Consider the following 19,096-nt stretch of genomic DNA (forward strand, 5'->3'; position numbering starts at 1 on the left):
GAAGTACAAATTGGCAACATATAGAGACAGTCCCTACCCAACAGTGGGCTCACAGTCTAAAAGGGGGAGACAGAGAACAAAACCAAACATACTAGCAAAATAAAATAAATAGAATAGATATGGAAAAATAAAATAAATAAATAAATAGAGTAAAAAAATATGTACAAACATATATACATATATACAGGTAATAATATTATTATTAATAATAATAATGATGGCATTTACTGAGCGCTTACTATGTGCAAAGCACTGTTCTAAGCACTGGGGAGGTTACAAGGTGATCAGGTTGTCCCATGGGGGGCTCACAGTCTTCATCCCCACTTTCCAGACAAGGTCACTGAGGCACAGAGAAGTTAAGTGACTCGCCCAAAGTCACACAGCTGACAATTGGCAGAGCCGGGATTTGAACTCATGACCTCTGCCTCCAAAGCCCGTGCTCTTTCCACTGAGCGCTTACTGTGTGCAAAGCACTGTACTAAGCGCTTGGAAAGTCCAATTTGGCAACAGATAGAGACAATCCCTACCCAACAAGAGAAGCAGCATGGCTCAGTGGAAAGAGCCCGGGCTTTGGAGTCAGAGGTCATGGGTTCAAATCCCAGCTCCGGCAATTGTGAGCTGTGTGACTTTGGGCAAGTCACTTAACTTCTCTGTGTCTCAGTTACCTCATCTGTAAAATGGGGATTAAGACTGTGAGCCCCCCGTGGGACAACCTGATCACCTTGTAACCTCCCCAGCTCTTAGAACAGTGCTTTGCACATAGTAAGCGCTTAATAAATGCCATTATCATCATCATCATCATCAACAATGGGGCTCACAGTCTAGAAGATGGACATCAAAACAATACAAAACAAGTAGACAGGCATCAATAGCAACAATATAAACAAATAGAATTATAGATACATACACATCACGAATAAAATAAATAGAATAATAAATATGTACATATATACACAAGTGCTGCGGGACGGGGAGGGGGTTAGAGCAGAGGGAGGGAGTCGGGGCGATGGGGAGGGGAGGAGGAGCAGAGGAAAAGGGAGGCTCAATCTGGGAAGGCCTCCTGGAGGAGGTGAGCTTTCAAGTGGGCTTTGAAGAGGGGGGAAATGCGCCAGTGTCCTACGCTTGGTAGTGAGGAGGCCTAAGGGTTTGGGTGCCCCTTTTCCTGTGAGCGTGTTTGTGTGTCTGCCTCCATAAGAATCTAGACTGTGAGCTCACTGTGGGCAGGGAATGTGCCTGCTATATTGTTATACCCTACTCTCCCAACTGCTTAGTACAGTGCTTTGCACACGGTAAGCGCCCGATACACACAGTAAGCTCAATAATCACAGGACGCTCAATAAGCACAGGTTTAGGAGTCACAGGACTTTGGTTCTAATCCCAGCTCTGCCACTTGTCTGCTGGGTGACCCTGGACAAGTCGCTTAACTTCCCTGTGCCTCAGCTCCCTCATCTGTAAAATGGGGATTAAGACTGTGAGCCCCATGAGGAACATGGACCGTGTCCAAACTGACAGTAAGCACTTAATAAATACGATTGAATGAATGAATGAATGATCTTGTATCGATCCCAATACTTAGGACAGTGCCTGTTTCAGAGGATGCACTTAACCAATAGCATTAAAAAAATAGTCAATCTTCTTTAATGACTCATTTGCTGTTAAATAATACAATGGAGAATTTTAAGAACCAAAAGAATCCCAATTTCCTACTTAACAATAATAATAATAATAATGGCATTTGTTAAGCACTTACTATGTGCAAAGCACTGTTTTAAGCACTGGGGAGGTTACAAGGTAATCAGGTTGTCCCACGTGGGGCTCACAGTCTTAATCCCCATTTTACAGATGAGGTAACTGAAGCACAGAGAAGGTAAGTGCCTTTCTCAAAGTCACACAGCTGAAAATTGGCAGAGCTGCTTTCTATTTCTTTTCTTTTTCCTTTTCTTTCTTTTCTCTTTTCTTTTCTTTTCTTTTCTTTTCTTTTCTTTTCTCTTCTTTTCTTTTCTTTTCTTTTCTTTCCTTTTCTTTCCTTTTCTCTTTCCTTTCATTTCCTTTCCTTTCCTTTTCTTTTCCTTTCCTTTCCTTTTCTTTCCTTTCCTTTTTTCTTTTCTTTCCTTTTCTTTTCCTTTTATTCTTTTTCTATATCTTCCATAAATCTACCTTGTTCTCTGGGTGTCAACAGAGGGTAATAAGGGAAATGCTTCACTAATTTTAAACTACCAGACGCCTCCCGAGATTACAGTCTCCAGAGCACATGGGGTTGACACTGCAGCACAACTTTTCCTTAGCGTGGGTTTTCACCTTGAATGCCATCAACGTGATGTTGGGTGTCTGTCCTCTAGACCATAAGCTTGTCTTGGGCAGGGAATGCGTCTGTTTATTGTTCTACTGTACTCTCCTAAGCGCTTAGTTCAGTACTCCGCACAAAGTAAACGTTCAGTAAATACGACGGATTGAAATACGATTGAATGAATATATTTGCTTCCTGTTATTCCTCCTTCATTGGCTTTGTTGTCCTGTCGACTGTAACCTCACCGTGGGCAGGGAACGTGTTACACTGTCCTCTCTCAAGCGCTTAGTACAGTGCTCCGTACACGTAAGCGCTCAATAAACGCCACCGATGGATCGATTCATCCTGATATTTTGAACACTGCGTCTGGAGACCGCACGCTGCCCAGAGGCACCACCAAAGGAATCGCTCCAGGAGAGAGAAGGAAAAGGATGGCGGAGTGGGGTCGGGAGAGGTCTGTGTCAGAAATGACTTAGGTCGGCCTTCCCGGAGGCAGGGGGATGGCCCGGATGACCCCTTGGGATTCTGTGATTCTCCGCTGCTGACATCCCCCTGGGGCAGAGAGGTCACCTACCTGTTATTTCAAAAGTGATGGATAGGAGGGGAGCGGCACTAGAATTCCTCGCGCTTTGAGACTGACTCTCTGAAATAACACGGAAACACCACCGTCAGCATGGACCTGGGCAAAGGAACGGGCTAACGGCTCCTAAGAGCCTGAGGCTACAGGTAGTTGGAATAAAAGTCCAAGAGGCAACTTGGGGAGGGTACGCTATCAATCGGGCACTCGGGAAGTACAGAATAACAAAGTGACTCGTTCCATTCGTTCATTCATTTATTTAATCATATAATAATAATGATGGCATTTGTCAAGCGCTTTGTGCAAAGCAGTGTTCTAAGCGCTGGGGGGGATACAAGGTGATCAGATTCCTCATGGGGCTCAAAGTCTTGATCTCCATTTTACAGATGAGGCCCAGAGAAGTTAAGTGACTTGCCTAAAGTCACACAGCTGACAAGTGGCAGAGCCGGGATTAGAACCCATGACTTCTGGCTCCCAAGCCCGAGCTCTTTCCACTGAGCCACGCTCCTTCTAGCTTCCATTCTAAAGGGTCGGTGATGGGTGGCCCTGTCCAGGGGAGCTGATTGTCCCCGCCTCCCTCCTCTGTCTTGGCTTCTCTCTCTGGCCCATTTCATCAGAGCAGGCTGCCCTGGAGAAAAATCCATCCCTCTCGGTGAAGCCAAGCCATCCCAAATCCCTGCCCTTTAACCAGCCTTCACAGGGTTGGCCGGTGGGGCAGGCCCTCGGCTACCATGGGGGCTGCTTTCTTCATGCATTCATTCATTCATTCATTCATTCATTCATTCAATCACATTTTTTGAGTGCTTACTGTGTGCAGAGCACTGTACTAAGCACTTGGGAAGTACAAGTTGGCAACATATAGAGATGGTCCCTACCCAACAGTGGGCTCACAGTCTAGAAGCGTTTCTTCAGCATTTTGCTGAATTTGGGAGGCCTTGGCTTTGATCTTAAAGAGACCCCCTCCGCCCCCCCACCCGCCACCAACAATCCCCTCCATTTTCTGTCATGGCCACGCTGACGAGCGTCGCTTGCCCACAATCCCTGGATCCTCCATTTTCTGTCAGGGCCATCCCATTCATGCATTCATTCAATCGTATTTATTGAGCACTTACTGTGTACAAAGCACTGTACTAAGTGCTTGGGAGAGCACACTATTCATTCATTCAATCATATTTATTGAGCGCTTACTGTGTGCAGAGCACTAGAACAATAAACAGACACATCCCCTGCCCACAGTGAGCTTACAGTCTAGAGACAAGCATTGCTTAGCCCTGCTCCCTGGAGCCTCCATTTTCTGTCACGGCCACCCGAGACAAGAGTTGCTTAGCCAGACTCCCTGGATCCCACATGAGAGCTCCCCAAAGCAGGCTCTCACACCTACAAATCCAAAGACAAACACAGACTGTAAGCTCCTTGAGGGAAAGGATTGAGTCTACTATCCCTGTTATACTCTGATCATCATCATCAATCGCATTTATTGAGCGCTTACTGTGTGCAGAGCACTGTACTAAGCGCTTGGGAAGTACAGGTTGGCAACATATCGAGACAGTCCCTACCCAACAATGGGCTCACAGTCTAGAGTGCCTGGTACATAGTAAGCGCTTAACAAATTCCATAATAATAATAATAATAAGAGCAGAGGCTTAGGAGTCAGAGGATGAGGGCTCTAACCCCTGCACCGCCGCTCATCTGCTGTGTGACCTTGGGCAAGTCACTTCATTTCTCTGGGCCTCAGTTCCCTCGTCTGTGAAAAATAGGGGTTAAGACTGTGAGCCAACTGTGGGATAGGGACTGTGTCCAATCTGATTACCTTGTATCTATCCCAGTGTTTAGAATAGTGCTTGACATATACTAAGTGCATAACAAATACCATCATAATTATTATTATTGTTATTACTCTGGGGCACCACTTTAAAATACTCCTAGGGGCAAGCTTAGTTGTAAAACCTCACAAGGCACCAACTGAAAGGACAGAAATTCCCCCCAATGCCATAAATATTCATTGAAAAATGGCCTCCAATGCCTATATTGGCTTTTACATTGACATTTGCTTTATTCTGGCTCGAGCTTCTTGATAGCATAATAAAAAAAAAATCCTTCCTCCTCTGCCTTTAGGGGTTGAAAAACAAATCACCAACGAGAATGAATCAAGTTGAAGAAACCAAACCTGGGCAGGAACTTTGGAAATATAAAATAAAATAGCCCATTAAGAGTAAGCGACCGGCGTGTCGAGAAGAGAGCGGCATCATTACACCTGCATGGAGGGATATTTTTCCAGGACGGCGGACATTAATCTATCCGGAAGAATCGATCCGTGGGCTTTCCAGCCCCTCGCGAGGGAGATTCGGGGGTCATATCGGAACAAGCGAAGTTCAACATCCAGGCCTCTGGCATGGATAAACTGACTCTAGATCACTGCCCTGCCCACCTTCAGAGCCCTCTACTACAGTCACATCTCCTCCAGGAAGCCTTCCCTGACTAACCTCTCATCACCCCCCTCCCCTTTCCCTTCCCTAGTATGTCCTCCCCTTAGACTTACCCATCCAATCAATCAATCATCAATCAATCAATCGTATTTATTGAGCGCTTACTGTGTGCAGAGCACTGTACTAAGCGCTTGGGAAGTACAAGTTGGCAACATATAGAGACGGTCCCTACCCAGCAGTGGGCTGCCCCTCCGCCAAGCTAGCTCTCTTCCTCCCTTCAAGGCCCTGCTGAGAGCTCCCCTCCTCCAGGAGGCCTTCCCAGACTGAGCCCCTTCCTTCCTCTCCCCCTCGTCTCCCTCTCCATCCCACCCATCTTACCTCCTTCCCTTCCCCACAGCACTTGTATATATGTATATATGGTTGTACATATTTATTACTCTATTTATTTATTTATTTATTTTACTTGTACATTTCTATCCTATTTATTTGATTTTGTTGGTATGTTTGGTTTTGTTCTCTGTCTCCCCCTTTTAGACTGTGAGCCCACTGTTGGGTAGGGACTGTCTCTATGTGTTGCCAATTTGTACTTCCCAAGCGCTTAGTACAGTGCTCTGCACATAGTAAGCGCTCAATAAATACGATTGATTGATTGATTGATTGATAGAAGGGGGAGAGAGAGAACAAAAGCAAACATACTAACAAAATAAAATAAATAGAATAGATGTGTACAAGTAAAACAAATAGAGTAATAAATATGTACAACCATACATATATATATATATATATATATATATATATATATATACACACATAAATGCAGGTGCTGTGGGGAGGGGAAGAAGGTAAGGCAGGAGGGATGGAGAGGGGGAGGAGGGGGAGAGGAAGGAGGGGGCTCAGTCTGGAGCTCAGTCTGGAGTCTGGAGTGGTCAATACCACTGATGGATTGACTGATTGTTTCTGCTGTGGGGAGGTTTTCCATCACCGGAATGTCCATCCCGGATCCTCCCACAATTCCCGCCTTTTGCCAGTGGTGTTGACGGCACATTTTGAGGTGGTGGGCCAGGAGGAGTCAGTGATTTGAGGGGAGATGAGGACTGGGAGGGGGTAGGTTTCAGGGTCTTTGTGGCCCTGACCGGATTTTCGAGTCTCACCCGACATACATATCTATTCTATTTATTTTATTACATATCTATTCTATTTATTTTATTTTGTTAGTATGTTTGGTTTTGTTCTCTGTCTTCCCCTTTTAGACTGTGAGCCCACTGTTGGGTAGGGACTGTCTCTGTATGTTGCCAATTTGTACTTCCCAAGCGCTTAGTACAGTGCTCTGCACATAGTAAGCGCTCAATAAATACGATTGATGATGATGATCTGGGAAAAGCCACGTTGGGTAAGCATTCAATAAATACCTATAACTATTCAAGTAATAAAGACTACCCCAGCGCTTAGAATTACTTTAATATTAATATTACTCTATAAGAGTATACCAGAAGCGTATTCTGGTATATGCTATTACTCTATAAGAGTAATAGTACTCTATTACTCTTAATATTACTCTATTTATTTATTTTACTTGTACATATCTATTCTATTTATTTTATTTTGTTAATATGTTTGGTTTTGTTCTCTGTCTCCCCCTTCTAGACTGTGAGCCCACTGTTGGGTAGGGACCGTCTCTATATGTTGACAACTTGTACTTCCCAAGCGCTTAGTACAGTGCTCTGCACACAGTAAGCACTCAATAAATACCATTGAATGAATGAATGAATTAACTGCATTATCGGCAGGATTTAGCACAAAGGAAGCACTTCACAAATACAACAGCTCTTATTATCATTATCATTATCATTGTTATCATTACTGAATGCGGCCGGCTGGATTATCTCGTCCCTGTCCCAATGCTTATTACAAGGCTCAGCACATAGAAAACAACAAATACCACAATCATTATTGTATCAATATTATTATTATTAGGGATTGTGTCTGACTGGATTACCTTACATCTGCCTCAGCACTTAGTATTTAGTATATAGGAAATTCTTACCAAATACTACAGGTATTATTGTTATCAATATTATTATTAGGGATCGTGCCCTACTGGATTATTTTGTATCTTCCCAGGCACTTCGTACAGTACTTAGCACAAAGGGAGTTCTTACCAAATACCACAATTATTAATGACGGCATTTATTAAGAGCTTAATATGTGCAAAGCACTGTTCTAAGCGCTGGGGAGGTTACAAGGTGATCAGGTTGTCCCAAAGGGGGTTCGCAGTTTTAATCCCCATTTTACAGATGAGAGAACTGAGGCCCAAGAAGTTAAGTGACTTGCCCAAAGTCACACAGCTGACAATTGGCAGAGTCGGAATTTGAATCCATGACCTCTGACTCCAAAGCCCGTGCTCTTTCCACTGAGCCATGCTGCTTCTCAATTATTATTATTATTGTTGTTATTATCACTCATTCATTCAATCGTATTTACTGAGCGCTGTGTGCAGAGCACTGTACTAAGCGCTTGGGAAGTACAATGAGAGGAAGATATGTAATACTGAATACTGTAACCTACTGTATAGATTACATTACATTCGTTTAATCATATTTATTGAGTGCTGACTTTGTGCAAAGCAGTGTACTAAGCGCTTGGAAGAGTACATTATAACAATAAACACATTCCCTGCCCACAACGAATTTATAGTCAAAAGGCGGAGACAGAGATTAATCAGGGATCAGGTCCGACTGGATTATCTTGCCGGCGCTTGTGTGGCTCAGTGGAAAGAGCACAGGCTTTGGAGTCAGAGGTCAGGGGTTCAAATCCCGGCTCCGCCAACTGCCAGCTGTGTGACTTTGGGCAAGTCACTTCACTTCTCTGGGCCTCAGTTCCCTCATCTGTAAGATGGGGATTAAAACTGTGAGCCCCCCATGGGACAACCTGATCACCTTGTAACCTCCCCAGCGCCTAGAACAGTGCTTTGCACATAGTAAGCGCTTAACAAATACCACCATTATTATTATTATTCCGTAAAGCCTGTTCTACCACGAGGGGAAGAAGAAGTCTCGGTCTCCGGGGCAGGACTAGGGTTGTCTCCGTCCGGAAGGGGCCCTTACCTTCTTTGTCCTTGAGGGTGCTGAGGTAGGAGAGGAGGTTTTGGTTCGCCTGGACACAGAAGACCTGGCGGGTCTGGATTCCCCCTCCACAGAGCGCCGTCACGTTGCCTCGCCTCTTGTCCTGCTGGCTGAGCAGCGGGCCAACCCGACACTCGGACCACTCGGACGTCTGCCAGCCGTACCTTCGCCCGACAAGTGGACCGAAGCCAAAAGTCACCGGCCGTCGTGGAGGAGACGCCGTCTCTCTCGCCGCCGAATTCTCACCCACGTCCCGCCTCTGGCCTGGAACGTCCTCCCTCCTCATATCTGACAGACAATGACCGTCCCCGCTTTCAAAGCCTTCCTCCTCCATCTCCTCCTTTCCTCTTCTCCGACTCCCTTCTGGGTCACCCTGATTTGCTCCTTTTGGTTTTTTTTAGATTATACTGGCATTTATTTTATTTTGTTAGTATGTTTGGTTTTGTTCTCTGTCCCCCCTTTTGGACTGTGAGCCCACTGCTGGGTAGGGACTGTCTCTATATGTTACCAACTTGTACTTCCCAAGCGCTTAGTACAGTGCTCTGCACACAGTAAGCGCTCAATAAATACGACTGATGGTGATGATGATTTAGAGAAGCACCGTGGCTCGGTGGAAAGAGCCCGGGCTTTGGAGTCAGAAGTCATGGGTTCAAATCCCAACTCCGCCAATTGTCAGCTGTGTGACTTTGGGCAAGTCACTTCACTTCTCTGGGCCTCAGTTACCTCATCTGTAAAATGGAGATGAAGACTGTGAACGCCCCGTGGGACAACCTGATCACCTTGTAACCTCCCCAGCACTTAGAACAGTGCTTTGCACATAGTAAGCGCTTAATAAATGCCATCACTATTATTATTATTTATTATGCGCTATGTGCAAAGCACTGTTCTAAGCGCTGGGGAGGTTACAAGGTGATCAGCTTGTCCCACAGGGGGCTCACAGTTTTAATCCCCATTTCCCAGATGAGGGAACTGAGGCCCAGAGAAGTGAAGTGACTTGCCCAAAGTCACACAGCTGACGATTGGCAGAGCCGGGATTTGAACCCATGATTTCTGACTCCAAAGCCCGTGATCTTTCCACTGAGCCACGTTGCTTCTCTTATTCATCCTCCCCCTCCCAGCCCACAGCATTTATGTCCATATCCATAATTTAATTATTTCTATTAATGTCTGCCTCCTCCGGTAGACTGTAAACTCACTGTGGGCAGGGAGTGTATCCATTTTTTGTTATATTGGACTTTCCCTTGCGTTTAGTGCGGTGGTACACACATAATAAGTGCTCAATAAATATCGATTGATTCACATCTGACAGACGATCACTCACCCCCTTCCAAGCCTTATGGAAGGCCCATCTCCTCCATGAGGCCTTTCCCGACAAAACCCTCAATTCCTCCTCTCCCTCTCCCTTCTGCTTCGCCCTTGTACTTGGATTTGCTGACTTTATTCGCCCCTCCCTCAGCCCCACAGAGCCCTTAATACAGTGCTCTGCACACAGAAAGTGCTCAATAAGTACGATTGATTGATTATGTACAAAGCTGTAATGTATTTATTCATTCATTCATTCATTCAATGGTATTTATTGAGCGCTTACTGTGTGCAGAGCACTGTACTAAGCGCTTTGGGAAGTACAAGTTGGCAACATATAGAGACGGTCCCTACCCAACAGGGGGGTCACAGTCTAGTCTGGGAGTGACATGCCCAGAGTGTTTCTGTACAATGATCCGGGCAGCGGAGTGAAGCATAGACTTCTAGACTGTGAGCCCGCTGTTGGGTAGGGACCATCTCTATATGCTGCCAACTTGGAATTCCCAAGCGCTTAGTACAGTGCTCTGCACACAGTAAGCGCTCAATAAATACAATTGAATGAATGAATGAAGTGGGGAGAGACAGGAGGATCGACTGAGATGCAGTCCGAGCCCCGGGGGTGTCTCTCTCCCCCTCTAATAATAACAATGATGCCATTTATTAAGCGCTTCCTCCGTGCAAAGCACTGTTCTAAGCACTGGGGAGGTTACAAGGTGATCAGGTTGTCCCACAGGGCTCACAGTCTTAATCCCCATTTTCCAGATGAGGTAACTGAGGCCCGGAGAAGTGAAGTGACTTGTCCAAAGTCACACAACTGACAATTGGAGGAGCCGGGATTTGAACCGATGACCTCTGATGCCAAAGCCCGGGCTCTTTCCACTGAGCCACGTTGTTGCTCTGCTTCTCTAGACTGTAAGCTCATAGTGGGCAGGGATGATGTCTACCAACTCTGTTATACTGTACTCTCCCAAGCACTTAATCCAGTGCTCTGCACAGAGGAGGGGCTCAATAAATACGATTGATGAATTGATTGATTGACTGGGTCAAACTCACCTGGGCCCAAAGGGGTCGAACAGCCCAGCCACCCTCTCCGGGTTTAATGGGCATCTGAGAAGCAGTGTGGCCAAGTATAGCGTGCCCAAACCCGGGAGTCAAGAGGACCTGGGTTCTAATCCCTGCTCTTTCCTGCTGGGCAAACGTAGGACCTTGGGCCAGTCACTTCACTTCTCTGAGCCTCAGTTTCCTCATCTGTAAAATGGGGATTCAATCCCTGTTCTCCCTCCCTCTCAGATCGGGAGCCTCATGGGGGACAGGAACCGCACCCACTCTGATGACCTTCTCTGTACCCCAGTGCTTAGTACAGTGCTTGGCACATACTAAGCGCTTAACAAATACCCCAATTATTATTATGATTATGATGATCCTCATGCAATTATTTGCATTAATGTCTGTCTCCCCCTCTAGACTCGTTGTGGGCAGGGAATGTGTCTGTAGTTATAGTGTACTCTTCCAAGTGCTTAGTACAGGGCTCTGCACACAGTAATCGCTCAATAAATACAACTGAATGAATGAACGGATGCAATATCGTAAAGTCGAAATGACTCTACTGTATGACGAGACAAAGTTTTATGCTTGACCGAGATAAGTGCAGCCTCTCGCCTCGTGGCACTGATTTTTAATGAGCAGGGAAGGAATCCCCATCCCCCCTCCCTACCTCCTCCCACAGCACCTGTATATCTGTTTGTACAGATTTATTACTCTATTTATTTTACTTGTACATCTTTACCATTCTATTTATTTTGTTAATGATGTGCATCTAGCTTTATTTCTATCTATTCTGATAACATCTGTCCACCTGTTTTGTTTTGTTGTCTGTCTCCCCGTTCTAGATTGTGAGCCTGTTGTTGGGTAGGGGCCGTCTCTATACGTTGCCAACTTGTACTTCCCAAGCGCTTAGTATAGTGCTCTGCACACAGTAAGCGCTCAATAAATACAATTGAATGAATGAATGAGTGAATGAATGAATGAATGAATCAGAGAAGGATAAACCAAATGACCCAAATGCCTGGAGAAACAGAAAATGCGGTGAAGCCGGGAGAGGGTGACTTCCCTTTCATTCATTCATTCAATCGTATTTTGTATAATCGTATCCTACTATACGTAATCGTATAATCGTATTCCTACCCTTTGGTAGGAAAAGAGGAACAGAGATGCTCCTTACAATGGCTGTCCTAACTAGGGGTGTCTGGGTATTGTCTGACTTAGTTTCCTCCTCTTGAGCCATGGAGAAGATGATGGTTTCTCAACAGCCCTGAGAAAATGAAGCTGAGAGGCGAGGCGGAGGAGCATTCGGACTGCAGCCCGGGAGAAAGGAAAGAACACTCCAGCTCCGGTCTGCGAGCAAGCTTATAGAGTGAGGAGCGTCCAGGAGCCTTGACACAGAGTCGGAAACAAGAAACAGGTCCAGGAAACAGGTCCCGTCATCTCCAGAGGCGAGAAGCGAAGCTACGTTTCTACCTCAGGGAAAAAATGATATCCCGCAGCACCCAGGAATTAGCTCCTCCACGACCGAAAGCCTTCTTTTCCATCTTTTCTCCAGCAGATTAAAGGCCGGAAAAGGTCCCGGCAGAGGTGCTGAAGTTTGCCTCGATTGGATCCATAGGATTAAACAAAACCGTTGGCTCTGACGGGCTGACCGTCTCGACCTCCTCTCCGGATGGGGAGTCCGATTTTCAGGAGGGCTTCGTTCACGGCCTGCCGCTTGGCCCTCATGCCCATCAAATCCTGGACCCCTCCACCCTACATATTCATTCATTCAGCTGTATTTATTGAGTGCTTACTGTGCTCAGGGCACTGTATTGAGCACTTGGGAGAGCACAATACAAGACAAACACATACATTTCCGGCCCACCTCGAACTCACAGTCTAGAGGGGCCGGATGCAGGTGGTGGTGGCAGAGCCTTATGAACGTGGTCTTCCCATTCACTCATTCAATCATTCATTCAATCGTATTTATTGAGCGCTTACTGTGTGCAGAGCACTGTACTAAGCGCTTGAGCACTGTACTAAGAGCTTGAATAGTATTTACAGAGTGCAGAGCACTGTACTAAGCGCTTGGGAGAGTCCAATACAACAATAAACTGATATGTTCCCTGCCCGTCCCCACTTCCAGATCCTACTGGATCCAGGCCAGGGCCCGAGTCGCCATGTTGGACCCCCTTCCTCCCTGCTGGGGTCGGCTCTGTGAGATCCCCCACATCTCAGTTTACAAGTAGGGTCGCTACCTCCGGCCCCCAGATACACCCCCTTCCGCCTTCCCCCGGCCACCGTCCCCGCTACTTACGTGGCACAGGGGAGCGATCCATCCCCTTGGGGTCCGCAGGGCTCCACCTGCTCCAGTTCGGGGCAGCCCTCAACGTCACCCACCGGGAACCTCCGCACGGTCCGTGTCCGGGTGCGGTTCCCTTGGGGGGCGGCCGCGTCGTAGCACGTCTTGGAACACGGGCTCCAGTGGGACCATTCGGACACCTGGCACTCCGTCGCCATGACGCACGATTGGAAGGGGATGGGCAACTTGTCTTGGGGGCAGAAGCTGTGAGAGAGAGAGAGAGGGAGAGAGAGAGAGGGAGAGAGAGGAGACGGTCACCCCGACAACAGGGTTCAAATCGCAAATTTGCCATCAATAATAATAGGCTGCAATGACTGCCACAAAAATACAAATTGTCAACTCTTTGGTATTTCCCGTGACAGTGTTTGGATCCGACAGCTGGACAGTGAAAAGACAGGATAGAAAGAACATTGATTCTTTTGAAACGTGGTGTTGGAAAAGGCTTTTGCAAATACCATGGACTGCCCGAAAGACAAACCAATGGATTTTAGAGCAACTCCTTGAGGGGAAGGATGTTCTAAGCCCTGGGGTAGATTCCTCTAGACTGTGAACCCGTTGTTGGGTAGGGACTGTCTCTATATGTTGCCAACTTGTACTTCCCAAGCGCTTAGTACAGTGATCTGCGCACAGTAAGCGCTCAATAAATACGATTGAACGAATGAATGAATGAATGAATTCAAGGTCATCAGGTTGCCCCACGTGGGGCTCACAATCTTAATCCCCATTTTGCAGATGAGGTAACTGAGGTAACTGAGTGACTTTCCCAAGGTCATACAGCAGACAAATGGCAGAGCCAGCATACCAAGTGCTCCGTACAGTGATCTGCACACAGTAAGCGCTCAATAAATACGATTGAATTTAATTGAACCCAGGTCCCTCTGAATCCCAGGCCCAGGCTCGATCCACTAAGCCACACTGCTCCTCGAGCCATTCATTCATTCATTCATTCATTCAATAGTATTTATTGAGCGCTTACTGTGTGCAGAGCACTATACTAAGCGCTTGGGAAGTACAAGTTGGCAACAGATCGAGAGGGTCCCTACCTAACAACAGTCTCACAGTCTAGGAGGGAAAATAGTAATACCATGCTTTAGCATATAGTATATGCTTGAAAATTATTAATATTATCATTATTAACAAATACCACAATTAGTATATTATTATTATAGTGAGTAATATACAAATTGAGGTACTTGTTAAGTACTTGCTACATGCCAAGCACTATAATAACTGTTGAGGCAGACAGAAGATAATCACACCAGACACAGTTTCTGACCTACATAGTACTCTGTCCTACATAGCACTGTCTAAGTAGGAGGGAGGATCAGGATTGAATCCCCATTTTACAGATGAGGAAACTGAGGCCCACAGAAGTGACGTGACTTGCCCAAAGTCCCACAGCAGCCAAGTGGTAGAGGTAAGATTAGAACCCAGGTCCTCTAACAGGCCCGGGTCTTTTCCACTAGGTCATGCAGTTTCTCTAATTATTATTAGGATTATTATATTTATTTTTATTATCATTAGCATATTGGCGGTCTTTACAATGCGCCTGCTGAATACTGGTGATGCAGAGTATTACTTGTGACAAGACCTAGCCCCCAGAGACTAGTAAATCTCAGCCGTCACATCATTTCTCCACCTCTCATCTTTTTAAACGGCACTCCTTTTTCTTCTGATGATCTGAGGATAATATTTTCCATACCCGAAGCTACCCAGCCCAAACGGGCTACAGATATGAGCATCTCTTTATTATTTAGTTCAATAAAATTGTCACTTTTACCACCTTTTTACTTGATCAAATTTATAGTTCCAGTTTTTTCCGGAAGGCTCTTCTGGCCCTGCATCATTTGCTAAGTGTGTCCCGAGACCTTGGAGACGATCCGTTCTTCTTGGATCAAATCATCCCGGCACAGAAGACCGAACCTGCCTGGGATATTCTCCTCACAGAATTCCGTCTCTGCCTTTGATAGCAACAGCTGTTCATTCATTTATTCTTTCAATGGTATTTACTGAGCGCTTACTGTGTGCAGAGCACTGTACTAAGTGCTTGGGAAGTACAAGTTGGCAACATATAGAGATGTTCCCAATCCAACAACGGGCTCACCTCGGAGAATTTCCTTTCTGTGAGACTGTGAGCCCCCTTTGGGACAACCTGATCACCTTGTAACCGCCCCAGCGCTTAGAACAGTGCTATGCACATAGTAAGCGCTTAATAATAATGCCATCATTATTATTATTATAAGTAGGTGTATATATAAGGACTGTGGAGACGGGATAGGATGAGAATCAAAGGGCTTAGCAATCCTACACCCGAGTGCCTAGGTGATGCAGAAGATGCGAAGAATAAAGAGGGATCAGTCGATTAATCAATCAATCGTATTTATTAAGTGTTTACTGTGTGCAGAGTGTTTACTATATTCAGAGCACTGTACTAAGAGCTTGGAAGAGTACAGTATAATAGAGTTGGCAGACATAGAAATAGAAATAGAGAAAATATGGATATGGACAGAACTGCTGCGGAGCTGAGGGAGGTGGGAAGGAAGAGTGCAAATCCAAGTGCAAGGGAGATGCAGAAAGGAGTGGGAGAAGGGGAAATGAAGGCCTAGTCGGGGAAGGCATAATAATAATAATAATAATAATAATAATAATAATAATAATAATAATAATAAATGGTATTTGTTAAGTGTTTCCTATGTGCCAGTCACTGTACTAAGCTCTGGGGTAGAAGATGTGCACATACCTATAATTCTATTTGTTTATATTGATGCCTGCTTACGTGTTTTGATGTCTGTCTCCCCCCTTCTAGACTATAAACCTGGTGTGGGCAGGGACTGTCTCTTTTATTGCTGAGTTGTACTTCCCAAGCGCTTAGTACAGTGCTCCGCACACACTAAGCACTCAATAAATACAATTGAATGAATGAATGAATACAAGCAAATGGGGTTGGACAATGTCCTTGTCCCATAGAGAAGCAGCATGGCTCAATGGAAAGAGCACAGGCTTGGGAGTCAGAGGTCATGGGTTCAAATCTCGGCTCCGCCGCTTGTTAGCTTTGTGACTTTGGGCAAGTCACTTAACTCTCTGTGCCTTAGGTACCTCAACTGTAAAATGGGGAGCCCCATGTGGGACAACCTGATCACCCTGTATCCTCTCCACACTTAGAACGGTGCTTGTCACATAGTAAGCGCTTAACAAATGCTATCATTATTATTATCATGTGGGGCTCACCGTCTCAATCCTCGTTTTACAGTTGAGGGAACTGAGGCACAAAGAAGTGAAGTGATTTGCCCAAGGTCACACAGCAGACAAGAGGAGAAAGGATTAGAACCCATGATCGTCTGACTCCCGAGCCTTTCTTTCTTTACTCTATTTATTTATTTATTTATTTATTTTATTTGTACATATCTATTCTATTTATTTTATTTTGTTAGTATGTTTGGTTTTGTTCTCTGTCTCCCCCTTTTAGACTGTGAGCCCACTGTTGGGTAGGGACTGTCTCTATATGTTGCCAATTTGTACTTCCCAAGCGGTTAGTACAGTGCTCTGCACATAGTAAGCGCTCAATAAATACGATTGATGATGATGATGATGATGAGCCTGTGCTTTATCCGCTAAGCCACTGTTCCTTCTCCTACCCATCTCTCTCCCCATCTTCAAAGTCCTTGTAAAATCACATCTCCTCCAGGAGGCCTTCCCCGACTCACCTCTCATGTCCGCATCCCATTTTCTTACCCTACTGTGTCATCCACGGGCTTGGGTGCCTGATCTCAAGCCCAAGCGCTGAGGCACATATAATAATAATAATAATAATAATAATAATAATAATAATAATAATAATAATAATAATGGCATTTATTAAGCGCTTACTATGTGCAAAGCACTGTTCTAAGTGCTGGGGAGGTTACAAGGCGATCAGGTTGTCCCACAGGGGACTCACAGTCTTAATCCCCATTTTACAGATGAGGTAACTGAGGCACAGAGCAGTTAAATGACTTGCCCAAAGTCATATAGCTGTATGCTCAGTGCCTTCCTCTAACTGAAATTGATTTTAATGTCTGTCTCCCCAATTAGACTTTGAGGTTAGGGATCATGTCTAATAATATTAATAATAATGGCAATGATGGTATTTGTTAAGTGCTTACTATGTGCCAAGCGCTGTTCTAAGCGCTGGGGTAGATACAAGGTATTCCGGTTGTCCCACGTGGGGCTCACGGTCTTCATCCCCATTTTATAGATGAGGTAACTGAGGCACAGAGAAGTGAAGTGACTTGCCCAAAGTCATAGAGCTGATAAGTGGCAGAGGCAGGGTTAATCTACTTAGTCTACTAGCTCACTCTCCCAAGCGCTTAGTACAGTGCTCTGCTCACAGTAGATTGTAAACTCCCTGAGTGTTTGGGAGGGATTGGGTCTACTCTCCCTAGCACGTAGTGCAATGCAAATAATAATAATAATAATAAGAATAAGAATAAGAATAAGAATGATAATGATAGCATTTATTACATGCTTACTATGCACAAAGAACTGTTCTAAGTGCTCGGGAGGTTACAAGGTGATCAGGTTGTCCCAAGGGGGGGCTCACAGTCTTAATCCCCATTTTGCAGATGAGGTCACTGAGGCCCAGATAAGTGAAATGACTTCCCCAAAGTCATACAGCTGGCAATTGGCGGAGCCGGAATTTGAACCCATGACCTCTGACTCCAAAGCTTGTGCTCTTTTCCATTGAGCTTAAGAGCTCAATAAACGCCATTGATTGATAGACTGAATAATTACTTGTCCAACTTGTACTTCCCAAGTGCTTAGTACAGTGCTCTGCACACAGTAAGCGCTCAATAAATACGATTGATTGATTGATTGATCAATCAAAAAACTCATTTCTCTGATTCAAAGACTCATGCTCTATCCCTAAGCACAGCTTAGAGCTCAGTCCCGCGAGTCAGAAGGACCTGGGTTCTAATCCCAGCTCCACCACGTGTCTGCCGGGTGACCTTGGGCCAGTCATTTCAGTTCTCTGGGCTTGAGTACCCTCATCTGTTAAATGGGGTTAAGATATCAACCCCATGTAGGATAAGGACTGTGTCCAACCTGATTAACTTGTATCTACCCCTGTGCTTCGAACAGTGTTTGACACATAGTAAGCGCTTAATAAGGCATCTCTGCTTTACTAGGGAACTTTCCACTCGGATGCTATGTTTATATCTGTAATAAATCAAAATTGATTCTGGTAAGCTGTGAATTTCCCTGCTTGTAACTGATTCATGGAGCACGCCTCAAAAATGAATATCATCCGTAATATTTTCCCAGCACTAGGTCTCTCCCTCGCAGGAGGGAACTTGCCATATAGCCTCTCTCAAATGCTAAGTAAGCATAGATCCTGGTCAATCTTTTATTTTGCCACATTCATTCATTCAATCGTATTTATTGAGCGCTTACTGTGTGCAGAGCACTGTACTAAGCGCTTGGGAAGTACAAGTTGGCAACATATAAAGTCTTTCAATTTCTTAGTGACCCTGGATGGGCAGAAGCGGTGAGGCCTACGGGAAAGATCCCTGGAAAGATCACGGGAGGCTGAACCGGGTTCTAATCCCGGCCCCGCCGCTTGTCTGCTGTGTGACCTTGGGCAAGCCACTTCACTTCTCTGGGTCTCAGTGACCTCATCTATAAAACGGGAATTAAGTCTGTGAGCCCCATGGGGGACAGGGATTGGGTCCAACCTATCTTGTACCTACCCTAGGGTTTAGTAAAGTTGGTCCATCTGCCATTTGTATTTAATGAGCGCTTGCCGTGTGCAGAGCACTGTACTAAGTGCTTTGGAGAGTACAACAGAACAATAAACAGACACATTCCCTGTGCACAATGAGCTTACAGTCTAGAGCATATAGTAAGCGCTCAACAAATATCATTAAAAAAAATATCAAGCCTCAAGTCACACAGCAGGCAAGTGGCAGAGTTGATATTAGAACCCAGATCCCTATGACTCCCGGGGCTGGGGTCTTT

At 45.4% G+C, this 19,096-nt stretch overlaps 1 protein-coding gene across 1 annotated transcript in view; it reads right to left on the minus strand.

Annotated features, from left to right (window-relative positions):
• Positions 1–19,096, minus strand: part of THSD7A (thrombospondin type 1 domain containing 7A) — a 329,576-nt gene that overhangs the window by 171,474 nt on the left and 139,006 nt on the right. The window contains exons 3-4 of the mRNA XM_038770315.1: positions 13,058–13,306; positions 8,395–8,576 (exon numbers count right to left, since the gene is read on the minus strand). Of these exons, the coding sequence (XP_038626243.1) occupies positions 8,395–8,576; positions 13,058–13,306 (431 nt within the window). The remainder of the gene's footprint in view (positions 1–8,394; positions 8,577–13,057; positions 13,307–19,096) is intronic.

The sequence above is a fragment of the Tachyglossus aculeatus genome, chromosome 2, assembly GCF_015852505.1.
Source record: "Tachyglossus aculeatus isolate mTacAcu1 chromosome 2, mTacAcu1.pri, whole genome shotgun sequence".
NCBI classification, from domain to species: Eukaryota; Metazoa; Chordata; class Mammalia; order Monotremata; family Tachyglossidae; genus Tachyglossus; species Tachyglossus aculeatus.